We start from the raw sequence: 14,806 nt of genomic DNA on the forward strand, positions 1-14,806 counted from the left end.
GTGCCCAAGGCCACACAGCTAGTAAGTGGGGATTTGCACAGGATTGTCTGGTTCTAGAGCTCATCTTTTTTTTTTTTTTTTTTTTTTTTTTTTTTTTTATGGTGCACGGGCTTCGTTGCTCCGTGGCATGTGGAATCTTCCCAGAGCAGGGCTCGACCCCATGTCTCCTGCCTTGGCAGGCGGATTATTTACCACTGCGCCACCTAGGAAGTCCTAGAGCTCATCTTTTGTCCACGACGTGACACTGTGCTGCCTTTCTAGAGCACCTCTATTTAAGGAAGGTTTAGAAAAGAATCCCTCAGATAGCAGAGGAAATCTCTTTCAGGAGAAGCCGCTGGCCTCTGCTCCTCACCCTGGAGGGGGTGCCTGGGGGAGTCCATGCTGCCTGAATGTTACTCCTGTGCTGGGGGCTTGGAGCATGCGAGAGGGTTTGAGCAGCGCCCATCTGGGCATCGTAAACTTTCGGGGTAGAGGCCAGCTGCTCTGGGCTTGAAACCTCAATCACCTGCAGGGACCAGGCAGGCCATGGGGAAATCAGCTACCTAGAGGGTGGTGAGCAGGAAGGGTAAGACAGTAATGACAGGCTGCCCCTCGATCTGTTATTATTACGCAGAAGGGGTTGTGTGCCCAGCGTTGCCACGTCTTTGTGGTTTCCAAGAGAAGTTGGACATTTGGATTCTTGTGAGGCATTCCCTGAATTTTACATGGTAGCAGCTCATAAAAAATTTCAGAGCCAACACAACCAAACGTGTGCAGGCTGCCAACTTGCGGTCTCTGCAGGGAATTAGGTGGCTTGGCTGGGCTGCTGGCCGTGGTGCTGGCCACATGCTCCTGTCCTGTCCTCATCATCTCTCCCAATATTGCATATCCAGGCAGCCATGGAAAACCACCTGGAAGAGCGTTTGTACCAGCCCCAGAAGTTGCTGGAGGACCTGAGGGGAACGGATGCCCAGCAATTCCGCACCGCCATGAAATGTCTCTTAGAAGACAAGAAGGACCGCTTGGTGAGGCTTTCTTGGCAACCAGGGAGCAGAGGAAGTCCAGGGCCATTTGGTGTTTGTCGAGCTGAATGGAACTGAGCCTCACTCAGGCCTGGGCCCTTCTTTATCTTTTCCTCCCTCCTTCTTCTGCAAACTCCCTGGGACCTAGGTTTTCTCTCCTACTTTCTCTGAAGTTCAAATGAAGAGCCTTATAAGTCATACTCTTATGAGTGCTAAGAAATGGGGGGTACTGAGCAGCCCCATTAGTTTGGCTTTGTAAACATCCACCAATGATTACTATGCACCAGGGGTCACTGGATTCAGAGATGAAAGACTGTCTCTGACCTCAAGGAGCTTAGGGTCAACAGGAGACAAAAACCAGAAACAGATAATTTCCACAAGATGAGGTTGGTGATGTAAGAGCAAAGCAAGGCCTCTGAGACCCAGAGAATTTTTGGAATCAGAAAGGAGAGGTTTAGAGGGTTTTTTTTTTTTTTTTTTCTTTCCGGAGATAGTTGAGTGTGGACTGGGTTTTCCAAAGGGAATTGAACCATTTAAATATTTTAATAATCATACATTTGTTTTAATGTCTATTATTAAAGTACACATCAACACTGAGTTTGGTGGAGATGTAATGTTGCCTTTTGAAATGAATTTAAATTTTAAAAATAGTCAGTTTAAAGTAAAAATATGAACTACATAATCGTAAAGGCAATGCAAAAATATGGCAAACATGAGGATGGTGGTCTTTGAAAGTGATACTGATCAATGTTTATTGAGGGTGTACTGTGTGTCAGGTATTCTTCTGAGGGAGTGCTCAGCAAGTTGTTTCTGTAAAGGGCCTGAGAGTAGATTTTCAGGCTTTGCAGGCCGTACAGTCTCTGTCACAACTATTCAACTCCGTGGTTGTAGCATCAAAGCAGCTGTGGTGGGCAGGTCAATGAATGGGTGTGGGTGTGTGCCAGTTAAATTGTATTTACAAAGTCAGGCAGTGGGCCGGATCTGACCTGTGGGCCGGATCTGCCAACACCGTTCTAAGGGTTAACCAGCCTGGACCTATTGAATTGTCTCCAGGACATTCTGAAATAAGAATAATGGAATCTTACCATTTCAATATTCAGATGAGGAAACAGGCTTGGAGAGGTTGAGTAAGTAACTTTGGGTTACACAGCTTGAAAGTAGCAAATCGGAGGTAGGAACCTGGGCTCTTGACTCCAGCTGTGAGCCCTTTGGCATCTGGTGAAGCCCGTGGCCTCCTTCTCAGAATAATGTGTTAAGATCTATAAAATGAATACAAAGGATGACAAAGGAAGCTGATTCTATTGAAAAACGTTTATCAAAATACATAAGACAGAGTTAGGGTACAGTAATTTATGTGCTTCTTTAATACATCCAGTAACAAGATTTAGCGGCAGGTCTAATAGTTCCTGTAATTTGGGGGAAGTGTTGCATGAAAGCGAGATTTCAAGACTTTTGCAGCAATGGTAGTGAGTTATGAAAGTGTTTGTGATTTCAAGTGATGACACACCAAAGGTTCTGCTGCCACGCTGTTGGCTTGCTGCCTACGTCCATTCCTGAAGGAGATGCCAGGGACCAGTTCCGTGGCAGTGGAAAGGAGGACGTGTTTTCTCCCCCAGTGTTCACAGATGCCCTAATACCATCCGCAGACCCCTGCCCAAGACCCCCTAAGTTACTCTTAGCCACTGCACTGTTTGGCCCCGACCGGGAATGACGGAAGTTAGGAAACACACGGGCGTGGTTAGAGGTGTGGGCTTAGACTCAGTACACTTGTTTCAGATCCAGCTCCATGCAGGTTTGGGCTGGTTATCTAGTCTGTCTTTTGTTCTTGTCACCTGTAATACTGAGTTAATTATAGCATATAATGTTTGCTGAGTGTTCAGTAGGTACCGGGCACTCTCCATTCAGTATCTCCTTCAGTTCTTATATAAATCTAAGAGGTAGGCACTGATTTTATCTTCATTTAAGAGGAAGAAACTGAGGCTTAAAAAAGATAAGTGATTTGCTCAAGGACACGCACATGTAAGTGGAGGGCCTGGGATTTGAACCCAGGAATGTCTGACCCTCAGACCTATGGGGGTTAATCTCTAGGACTGTAGTGAGAATTACAGGAGATGATGCCTGCTTGCTCCATGCTTGGCACAGTGCCTGGAGGGTAGTCCATGCTCAGTAAGTTGTGGTTGTTATTTTTGGAGGGTGTGTTGGGTGAAGGACAGAGTCATGTCCAGTCTGACTGTGCCCACACGGTGTCAGCATTCCTGGGGTCTGTGGTTCAAAAGATTCATTCATTTATTCATTCTAACAGGCTATTCTCACTGTCTTCTAGGTACCAGGCATCCCACTAGGCACATGGCTTGGGCCTCAGCACTTTCCTGGCTCAGCCTCAGCTACACAGTGGAATCAGATGCCAGGGCTCAACTAGAGACCAATTAAACTAGACTCTATATGGGGGTGGGGTTTACCTCCCTAGTGGTTCTGATGTGCAGCCAGGATTGAGGTCCACTGGCTTGGAGGAAAGACAGGCCCATAAGCATCTCTCAGGCATCATGGAGTTTGGTTCAAGATGCCGAGGGAAGCCCAGAGTGGAGGGAGATTTGATATGACTTAAGTAGGACCTCAGAGAAGACTTCACCAGTGAAATGACAACTGAGCTTAGCCTTAAAGGTTCAGCTGGATTTCTCTGGGAGAAGGAGGTGGGGAGGGGATGCCAGCTAGAGCAAGGGCCTGAGGTGTGACGGTCATGGTGTATCTGGAGAATGACAAGGTGCCTAGTGTGGGTGAAGCAGGTGAAGGCCTTGACTTTGTTCTGTAGGCGATGGAAAGGTGTAGAAGATTTGACATAGCAGCATGGTATTTAATAGCGGTCCCGAATTTCACCCCTGCTGCTAAGTTTGGTCCCTTCCAGGGTTTCGAGAGGCAGCTCTCAAGACAATCCTAACTTGTTCTTTTTTTTTTTTAATAAATTTATATATTTATTTATTGGCTGCATTGGGTCTTTGTTGCTGTGCAGGCTTTCTCTAGTTGCGGTGAGGGGGGCTACTCTTTGTTGTGGTGCGTGGGCTTCTCAGTGCAGTGGCTTTGTTTGTTGTGGGGCATAGACTCTAGGTGTGCAGGCTTCAGTAGTTGTGGCACATGGGCTCAATAGTTGTGGCTTGCAAGCTCTAGACAGCAGGCTCAGTAGTTGTGGCACATGGGCTTAGCTGCTCCGCGGCATGTGGGATCGTCCCAGACCAGGGTTCGAACCCTTGTCCCCTACATAAGCAGGTGGATTCTTAACCACTGTGCCACCAGGAAGTCCAAGACAACCCTAACTTCTATCATTGCCTTAGGAGCTGGACGACATCGTTGTTGACTTGGGAGAGATTCGGAAACAAGCCTTGCAGAGCCCGGGTGTGAACCGCAGCCTGTTCCTCATCACACTGGAGAGGTGCTTCCAGGTGCTGAACCCCCTGGAGTGTGTGGAGATCCTGGGCAGGGTGTTGAGGGGCTCCTCAGGCCGCTTTCTCCAGCCGGACATCACCGAGAGGCTCCCCCGGGACCTGCGTGAGGACGCCTTCAGGAACCTGTGAGTGTTCCCCTCCCCCACCTTCTGACTCCACCCTCCGCCCCTTAGAGTCTGTCCTGAGAAGTCAGGGAGGTAAGGCCTGAGGGAAGGGAGGAGGCAGGCGGGGACAGGTCAGTATTCGAGGTCCGTTTAGAGATGGTTTGATGAAAGCAGTCTCCCAAATTTTAGTCATTCGGGTATCATCATAATTTTTGCCATACCTATATACCACCTGTATTATTATTTACTTCATGTTTTTTTAAAAGAATAGTGATTCATTCTATTTATTTAAAAATATATATTTAAAAGTAAATTTTAAAAGTAAATATGATACGCACCACTGTATATAAAAAAGATAACCAACAAGGACCTACCGTATAGCACAGGGTACTATACTAAATATTTTGTAACAACCCATAAGGGAAAAGAATCTGAAAAAGATAGATATATATGTATGTATACCTGAATCACTTCGCTGTACACCTAAAACTAACACAACATTGTAAAGCAACTATAGGTCAATAAAAATAAGTAAATAAAATTTTAAAAGTATATACAGTATAAAATTATTATAAATGGGAAACCAGTATCATTTGTCTTAGGTAATCATAAAAATAAATACAATGAAAAAACAAAACAAAACAAACCATTAAATCCTAGCTAGATATGTTGCTCTGAGCCTGGGACCTGTTCTCTTGGTTAAAAAAGGAGCTGCGTGCATGTTGAAGACTCTCTAGCACTAAACTGAGACTTTCTCCTTAGAGTCAGCAGGATTGACGGAACACAGTTGGATCCAGAAGCTCAAGTTACGCCACTAGGAACATCTCTGGCTTTTTGTCTCTCAGCTCTGCCCTCCTCTGTGTTGGCCTCGCTCCCAGGTGTGCTCTTTCCACCAGGGAGCGTGGGCAGTTCCGGGTCCCCTCCTCAGAGTGCCTGGTCCAGAGGACTTTTCCAACAGTTCCAAGCAGAGTCCTAGACCTGATTCTCATTGGCCCAGACCGGGTCACGCGCCCTTCTTTTTTTTTTTTTTCTTGGCCACGCCACTCGGCATGTTGGATCTTAGTTCCCCAACCAGGGATCGAACCCATGCCACCTGCAGTGGAAGCACAGAGTCCCAACCCCTGGACTGTCGGAGAAGTCTCCATGTGTCCATTCTTGAGCCAATCACTGTGGCCAGTGGGATCTTGTAGGCTGAATGGCTTAGATGTGGGTCACAGTCCCACCCAAACAACATGGATCAAGAGTGGGAGAGGTGTCATTTCTCCAAGGAAAATTGAGGTGCTGTTATGACAAGGATGGGGACGGATACTTGACAGTCAAAACTCACAGATGTCCAGCACAAAAACTTTATATAAACCCTGACTGAGGGCCTGGGAAAAGGTTACGAGCTTTACAGAGAGAAAGACAACAGAACAGTACAGATATAACATAGCCTGGATCCAGATTCTCATCGTGAGTGGGCAGTCCAGAATATGCCCCCGTTTCCCACTTCCTGATGAACTTTATTTAATCCAACCTCTTCTTTCACAGATGAAGAAACTGAAGCCCAAAGAGGGGACAGCATCCCTTGAAGTGACCCCATGGGGCTTGACTTATCTAAACTCAAGCCAGTTCTTCTGAACCTCAGTTTTGCCCTTTTCCGACTCCACCCTGCCATGCCCTTCTCCTTGTGAGGGTGATGTTCTTAACCCCATCCCCATTGTTCAGATGAGGAAACTGAGGCACAGAGAGATTGAATAACTTGCCGTAGGTGAGATTGTGAGGGAATCATAGAGCCAGCATTTTTACAAATGGGCAAGCCTTCCCTTAAATGATGTTTACCACTTTTTTCATAATTCTCTCTCTCTCCGGTCCCTTTCACCTACTGTGCTGTTGTGAAAAACAACACAACAACCCAAAAAAGCGAGAGACAGAAAGAGAGAGGAAGAGGAAGAGGAAGAAGAACCAGAAGAAGAGGAGAAAGGAAAAAAATGAGAAGGAGGAGGAGAAAGGAAGCGAAGAGGAGAAGAAAAGAAAGAGCAAAAAGTTATTAAGACAGATTTTAGGGAAAGTTTGCCTCTTCACATATGAAATGACTGGAAGAGTGGTGAGGATAAACTTTAAGCTTAGAAAAGTTGGCCAATTGGTCTTTTGGTGAGTTGATTTTCAGTGGTGGTGGCTGGAGGTGAGGGAAGTCTTCCAGGACGAGGAGACTCAGCTGTTTTGCAGGGTATGAACTGGAGGGGTGATCAGTATACCAAATGCCGTGAAAGGTTAAGTCATATTTGGACCAAATGGGACTGCTGGGTATGGTGACAAGGAGGTCATTCGGGACTTGAGCCACAAGGAGTGGTGTGGCGATGAAGACACCAGATGCCGGTGGCTTAAAAAGTGACCAAGACAGGGGACTTCCCTGGTGGTGCAGTGGTTAAGAATCTGCCTGCCAATGCAGGGGACACAGGTTCAAGCCCTGGGCCGGGAAGATCCCACATGCTGTGGAGCAACTAAGCCTGTGCGCCATAACTACTGAGCCTGCGCTCTAGAGCTCGCAAGCCACAACTGCTGAGCCCACGTGCCACAACTACTGAAGCCCACACACGTAGAGCCTGTGCTCTGCGACAAGAGAAGCCACCACCATGAGAAGCCTGTGCACCACAACGAAGAGCAGCCCCCACTCACCACAACTAGAGAAAGCCTGCGTGCAGCAACGAAGACCAAACATAGCCAAATCAATCAATCAATAATTAATTAAAAAAAAAGTGACCAAGACACTTTGCACCCAGCAGGGTGTCTGTAATCAAAATGTCAGATAATAACAAGAGTTGACAAGGACGTGGAGAAATCAGAACCCTCAGACACTGTTGGTGAGAAGGTAAAATGGTACAGCTACTTGAGAAAATAGTCTGGAGTTTCTCAAAAGGCTAAGCATAGCTTTGCTATTTAACTCAGCAATTCCACTCCTGGGTCTGTACCCAAGAAAAATGAAACAAATGTCACACAAACACTTGTACATGAATGTTTACAGCAGCATTATTCATAATAGACAAAAACATCCCAAGTGTCCACCAACTGATGAACAGGTAAACAAAATGTGGTATCTTTGTACAATGAAATAGCATTTGGCCATAAAAAAAAAGAAATACTGATACATGTTCCAACATGTATGAACCTTAAAAACATCATGCCAAGTGAAAGAGGCCAGACACAAAGATGACATATTATATGATTGTCTGAAATACCCAGAAGGGGCAAATCTATAGAGACAGAAAGTGGACTGGTGGTTTCTAGGAGTTGGGATGACTGGAGGTTCAGGGGTGATAGCCGAAGGGTATGGGGTTTCTTTTTGAGGTACTTAAAGGGTTTTAAAATTGATTGTGGTGATGGTTGCACAAGTCTGTGAATATACTGAAAGCCACAGATTTGTAAACTTTAAATGGGCAAGTTGTATGGTAAATCAGTTACATCTGAATAAAACTGTTACCCTCCCCCCCCCCCCCAAAAAGTGACCAAGTGGTGAGAAAGTGACCACTCTTTGGAAGGTATTTAACTGTGATGGAACGAGGAGAAATGGGAAAAATACCTACATATATCGAGGGAGTGGGAAGGGCTTTTAACCAAAGACAGCTTTGTGTACATTTGCTGTGTGGACCCTGCCTGAAGGCCTTCATCTGTTCATTCCTTAGTCGACACCCATGTTTATGTCATTTAGATCTGCGGTGTTCAAAGATCTCTACGACCAAACCTCGGCCCACTCCCAGAGGGCTCTCTACTCCTGGATGACCGGGATTTTGCAGACATCCTCCAATGTCACTGGTGAGCCCAGGCTTTGGGGTGGGAATGCTTTTTAGGGGGTGATGCTTCATCTGTGAAGACAGGGATTCAATTTCATTGTCACTTAAGACTTTTAGCTCCTTCAACTTCCAAAAAGGATTTGATGTGGTTTATGGAAAAAACACATACCCCGTTTCATCGATGCATTTTTCACATGCTGAGGTCTCTGAAGTCAGGGTCATCTGTATCTTACAGCCAAGGGCGTGTCCAAGTTTAGTTTTGCAGTGGAATGTAAATAATGATGGCGACTTAGATTCGATGGAGACTTTTGCTGCGCCGTGTGGCACGCGGGATCTTAGTTTCCAGGGATCCAACCCTGCAGTGAAAAGCTCGGAGTCTTAACCACTGGACCACCAGGGAAGTCCCTCAATGAAAACTTTTAGAATAAGGTTACAAGTTCAAAATCTGTATCAAAGTGGGATGAGATAGGTTTTTTTTTCTTTTTTTTTTTAAAGAAAATGTAGGCAGTAAAGCACAGAGATGTAGTGCTAAGCTTCCTGCAACTGAAGCAGAAATAGGTCAGGATTAATTTTTTTGACAGATGTTTATTAAAAATCTACTATTTCTTAGAGTAGTCAAATTCATAGAGACAGAAGGTAGAGTGGTGGTTGTCAGGGGCCAGAGAGAGGAAGAAATGGGGCATTACTATTGAATGAGCACAGAATTTCAGTTTTGCAAGATGAGAAAGTTCTGGAAATGGATGGTGGTGCTGATTGCACGACAGAGTGAATGCACTTAATGCCACTGAGCTGTATACTGAAAAGTGGTTACGATGGTGAATTTTATGTTAGTGTATTTTACTACCATTGCAAAAAAAGGATAGAGAAAAGAATGGCTATATAGATTAGTAACGTGAACAATTTCACAGGTAGCTTCAACTTATTAAATCTTTAATGTTAGTAATGTAAAGAGAATAAACGTTTTAAACACCTAAAAAGAGCCTACTATATGTCAGCTACTGGAGGTACAAAGGAAAAGAGGACCAAGTCTTTGTTCTCTGGGAGCTATCATTTTATTGTGGGAGAGAAGAAAGAAAACTTGTAAGCAAGTAAGTAAAAAGAAGTGAGAGAGAGAGAGACACGGATGCTGCTCTGCAGAAAATGAAATGGATCAACCATGTGGAGAGCGTTACTGCTTTAGACTAGAACAGGGGCTTGGCAAATATTTTCTGTAAAGGGCCAGAGTAAATTTTTAGGCTTTGTGGCCCTACCGGCCCTGATGTTGTAGCACAAAAGCAGCCCTAGACAGCAGATAAACAGGTGTGGCTGTGTCCCAAGAAAACCTTCTTTATAGACGCTGACGTCTGAATGTCATGTAATTTACATGTGTCATGAAATATTCTTCTTCTTTTGATTTTCCCTCAATCATCAAAAAATGTAAAAACCAAGCTCGAAGGCTGTACAAAAACAGGTGTTGGGCTGCGTTTGGCCCACGGGCTGTAGTTTCTGACCGCTGGACTAAGGAGGCAGAGAAGAGCTCTCTGGGCAGGTGACATTTGATGAGAAATGGAATCATGGGAGGTGGAGAAAATTTGTGGGAGGCTCTGGAGGAAGAATATTCCATGCAGGGGAAGCAGCGAATACAAAGACCCCGAGGTGGGAATGAGCTCGTGTGTGCGGGGGACACAGAGAAAGCCAGGGGGGTTGAAGTGTAGGGAGTGCCAATCAATCCTTTTCCTGGAATTCAGCTCTGAAATTTGTATATAAGAAGCACTAAACAATGGAATCATCAATGTCTTTCACGCGCAGCAGAATTCCCTCGGCCTGATGCATAATTGTGGCCTTCAGGAAACTGAATCTCACACTGTGTGACCTGAGAAAGTCACTCAACTCACCCCCCAGCCTCTAGACTTCCCTTGAGTCCTTGTTGCCAGAATCTAATTGGAGACAGACTCTCCTAAAACTCCTCTATGATGTTTCATTATTAAAGTGAATTAAAATGAATTCTATTTGTACTTTAAACTTTTTTTTTTTCATGAAGTTCCTTGAGGTGGCTGGAAATACTTTGGGTGTCAAAAATATCCCAAGCTTGGGGATCACTGGTCTGCAGAAATTCAGTTCATGCTTAATAATTAATTAAAAAATGAACAACTCAGCTTGGTTCTTGGTGCATTTAGTGGTTTCCCCCCAGAATTCTCTAGCCTTCCAGGGCCACCCTTTCTTCTGGTAACCAAGTCAAGCATCTGGAGTTCCCATCTAGAGGATCACAGGGTTGTTTACCTGTGCTCACCCAAACAGCTCTGATTCCTGGGCTGGGGGAGGCACCCTCTTGTTCTTGTGACTTGGCCCAGGTGTCAGCTGGTGCCCCATCTCCTCTGGGCATCAGCCATTGCCCAGTGGCTTCCTGCAACAGCTCTTGGTGACTGATTGATTGCACCCTATAAACGCTCCGCTGCTTTTTTCATTTCCCACCAGATGCTACCAGCGTAATGGTATTTTGTGTAAATCTTTTATTACTGGAGGATTCGGGGCAAGGGCAGCATATTCTAGTTCACTGAAACTTGAAGTTGGATCCTGGCCGTGATTGTTCTGAAAGCCCCACTGACATTCGCTGATGGGGAATTTCAAATGCCTAAATAGGATGAGAGAGTCCTCTGGGGATTCAGAGAAGGGAGAAATCACTGCTGGCTGAGGAGATGAGGGAAGGCTTTAAGAAAGAGGAAACATTTGAGCTCAATTTTTAAGGTAGGGTTTGGAAGCTGAAGCGTTAGGGGAAAGGCATTGTAGCTGATGAGAAGGGCCCAAGAGAGCAAAGATTTGGAGACCATTTGGGGTGCAAATGAGGAAGGTTTGACTCATGTACATGGTGATAATAAGGAAGGTAAGGATTGTTACTGGTAGTAATAAAACAGTCAAATATATTTCAAGTTAGTGGGACTTGCCTGGTGGCGCACTGGTTAAGAATCTGCCTGCCAGTGCAGGGGACCTGGGTTCGATCCCTGGTCCGGGAAGGTCCCAAAGGCCTCGGAGCAGCTGAGCCCGTGCGCCACAACTACTGAAGCCTGTGCTCTGCAACAAGAGAAGCCACTGCAATGATAAGCCCGCATACCACAACGAGAAGAGTAGCCTTCACTTGTAACTAGAGGAAGCCTGTGCGCAACAATGAAGACCCAACACAGCCAAAAAAATTAAAACAATAAATAAATAAATAGCTCAAGTTAGTGACTAAGTAAACTAAAAATAAAACTATATTTTGTGGACTTAAGTGTTAAAAAATAATCTGCATTTCTAACAAGTTCCCAGGTGATGCTGAGGCTGTTGTTCCAAGGACCACATTATTGAGTAACAAATGGTGGACATCTGTCATCGCCTGTGTGTAGTGTAGCATCTCATAAGTAGGGGGCTCTCAAAAATGGCTGTGGAATGAATTAATGAATGTGAAAAGGGGGTCCTGACATCAAAGATGCTTTTGACTATCATATACTGGTGCACAGCCTTTTATTAATTATTTCCTTATTTATCCACTGATTTATCTTTTGCAGATGACTCTGTTTCATGGGTCAGTGCAGAAAACTTATGGATTTTGGGCAGATATATGGTTCACCTATCCTTTGAAGAAATCACGAAAATTAGTCCTGCAGAAGTAAGTTGGAAAAGTACATTTACATGTCCCCATCACTAATACTTCTGAGGGTAAGGTGTATTCTAAACCTCTCAGGTTCAGCCAGCTGGTCAAGGTGCCCTGGAAAGTGAACACCCATCTCAGCTCAATATAACTTAAGCATCTAAAGAAAACTCCTGGAATAAGGCCTTAAGCAGTCAGTCATTGGATTGTGTTCTAGTGTAAAAGAGCTAAGAAAAGAAAAAGAATTGTGGACCACTAAGATTGCTCTGATGTGAAAAAACATGATCTAAAAATGTCAGCTATGAACCAAAAATCATTTAAGGGTATTTTTGTACTCAAGGAAGGCCAAGGACAATAGCTATAGAGTTTCCGGTCCTTGGAAGCACCGAACCCAAATCAAAAGCAACGTGGAGGGGCGGGGAGGGTGGGGGGGGCTTGGGGGGGGGGGCGTCAAGGAAGGGAGGGAAGATGGGGATATGTGTATAAAAACGGATGATTGAACCTGGTGTACCCCCCAAAAAAATAAATAAATTAATTAATTAAAAAAAAAAAAAAAAAAAAAGAAAGTAAATGTGTATAAAAAAAAAAAAAAAAAGCAACGTGGACTAATAGCTACTTCTACTTTTGGCTACTTGTATTGATAGCTACTTCAACCCGTTTGATGATTGGATTTTAACGCTAGAGTTCACAGTGGAGAAATGTACGTGTTCAAGTTTACTTAACTCACCGGTCAGGTGTGTTCCTTCTGGTGTTGGCCCGATGACACTAAAATCCCTTAGGCAGAATGATTCTAGAATGCAGCCTCCAAAGAATGCTGCCAACAGGGAGGCATTCGTAAAGAGTTTGGGGCTTGCCACCAGATTTTATCCTGTGTGCCCTAACTTTCTCCTGGCCAGTGAGAGAAATGTTCGCATCAAATGACTGGCTTGTTCAAGGACCCATTGACCCAACAATATCTGGTTATTATGAAACCGGGGAGGCATTTTACTTGGGAGGCTGGGAATATTTCAAATGTCTCTCGATTTTATAACCCTCAGTTAAAAATGGATTAAACCTCCATTTCACTCTCCAAAAGTTGAGAGAATTTCAAGAAGTCGATAGAGGTTAAATTCTTAGGAAACCCGGCCCCTGGCGGGGAATTTCTGAGATCCAGTTGCCATCAGCAATATTTCCTCATCTTCTACAAATGTAGGGAAGGGAGGTGAAGACACAGTGCCAACAGTAAGAGGGCACTTTGTATTCTTGAGGGAGAGACAACTTCACGAGACCTTTAAGCGCAGAAGAACAGTGCATCAAAACATAGGAGGCTTCAGTGAAAGAAAAGTGAACAAGAATAGAAAGAATCTGAACACTATATTTAATAAAGTTGAATATATTATATACATTTTCATAATATAGGTGTGTCGTGTATTATGTAAACATATATTTACTTATATATTGTATACATATATTCAACTTTGTATCTTACAAAGAGGACACACACTTTTTTTTTTATCACCTGAGGGTCATTTATAAACCAACTCATCTATTAAAAAAATTATGATTCCTCAAAACAAACAATTTGTAGACCACTTTCTCTGACTTCAATAAAGCAAACCTGGAAACAAATGTGCAAATATTAGCTTTAAAAAAGTTCAACTGCTCAGATAGTTAAAAAAAAAATAACTTGCCTAAATAACAGTTGGATTGAAGGGGAAACTGAAGCAGCAGTTACAGACTATTAAGAAATCAATGACATGGTTACCAAAGGGGAAAGGAGGGGGAGGGATAAGTGAGGAGTTTGTGATTAGCAGATACAACCTATTATATGCAAAATAGATAAACCTCAACGTCCTACTGTATAGCACAGAGATCTATATTCAATATCTTGTAATCAGCTATTACGGAAAAAAGGAGAAATCAGTGAAAATGAGAAATGGGCATCTCCAAGTGTCTGGGGTGGGGCGCAGCACAGACCACCAGGGCGGAGCTGCACGGGGCCACGGCAGCCCGCATCCCTGATCTTCCTGTCTCTGTCCACCAGATTGGGCTGTTTATCAGCTATGACAACGCCACCAAGCAGCTGGACACGGTGTATGACATCACGCCTGGACTGGCCCAGGCGTTTCTGGAGAGGATCCGCTCCTCCAGTTTTGACATGAGGAATACCTCTACCATCCACAGGCAAGGGGCGTGGGCCCTGGGCCCTCGGAGCTGTTTCCCAAGAGGCTATCTAAGCATCAGCTTCCTCTGAGCAGCAAAAGACCTGGGGAGGGAAGGGAGGTGGCTGGTCCATCTCTTTGAATAGTTCCATGTCTCTGTGCATGTGCAGGAGGTGTTGCCCCAAAGGGACCCCTTTAAAGAGGTTATGAAGTGTGGAAGAAAGCAAATGCTTTTTAAGCATCTCCCATATGCCAGTCATTTTATACAACCTTATCAAGTGCTAAGATTCCAGCTCCGAGCACGGAAATAGAACATTTTAAATACTCAGTACTCCATCCATTCCAAGGTAAATGTGTAATTTCCAATAGGTTGGGTGGAGTATTGGAAATGTCTCATATTCGCGAATCCCTTGTTATCTAGACTCTCAGGTGGGGAGCTCTGGGATGAGATCAGCTCTAGAATTTAGTGATTGTAACATGACCCCCCAGAACTGTTCCCAGCAGGGGAGGGCCAGGAGCTGTGCACCTGGTGACCCCAGAGAGGGGTTGGATGTTGCGGGGGTGGGGGGGGGTGCAGTAGGGAGGGGTGGTGGGCACTGTTTACCCATCTTCTCTCCATCTCGCAGGGCCTTACTGTCACAGTGGTGCCTCTGACGTCACCACATGACCTTACATTTTTCAAAGTCAGTTGCCGAGAATGTTCTCACATAAAACTCTTACACCTTCTTTCCCTATCCTTAGTAATTTTC

The 14,806-nt window shown here is 44.7% G+C and overlaps 1 protein-coding gene across 2 annotated transcripts in view; it reads left to right on the forward strand.

The window, feature by feature from the left end:
- OTOA (otoancorin) overlaps positions 1-14,806 on the forward strand; it is a 60,591-nt gene that overhangs the window by 3,803 nt on the left and 41,982 nt on the right. The window contains exons 6-10 of one of the 2 annotated variants that reach the window (XM_057750138.1): positions 873-1,004; positions 4,328-4,563; positions 8,231-8,334; positions 11,834-11,934; positions 13,940-14,111. In XM_057750138.1, the coding sequence (XP_057606121.1) occupies positions 873-1,004; positions 4,328-4,563; positions 8,231-8,334; positions 11,834-11,934; positions 13,940-14,111 (745 nt within the window). The remainder of the gene's footprint in view (positions 1-872; positions 1,005-4,327; positions 4,564-8,230; positions 8,335-11,833; positions 11,935-13,939; positions 14,112-14,806) is intronic. The other variant, XM_057750139.1, reaches the window with a different exon arrangement.

Source organism: Hippopotamus amphibius, chromosome 9, assembly GCF_030028045.1.
Source record: "Hippopotamus amphibius kiboko isolate mHipAmp2 chromosome 9, mHipAmp2.hap2, whole genome shotgun sequence".
In the NCBI taxonomy this organism is placed as follows: domain Eukaryota; kingdom Metazoa; phylum Chordata; class Mammalia; order Artiodactyla; family Hippopotamidae; genus Hippopotamus; species Hippopotamus amphibius.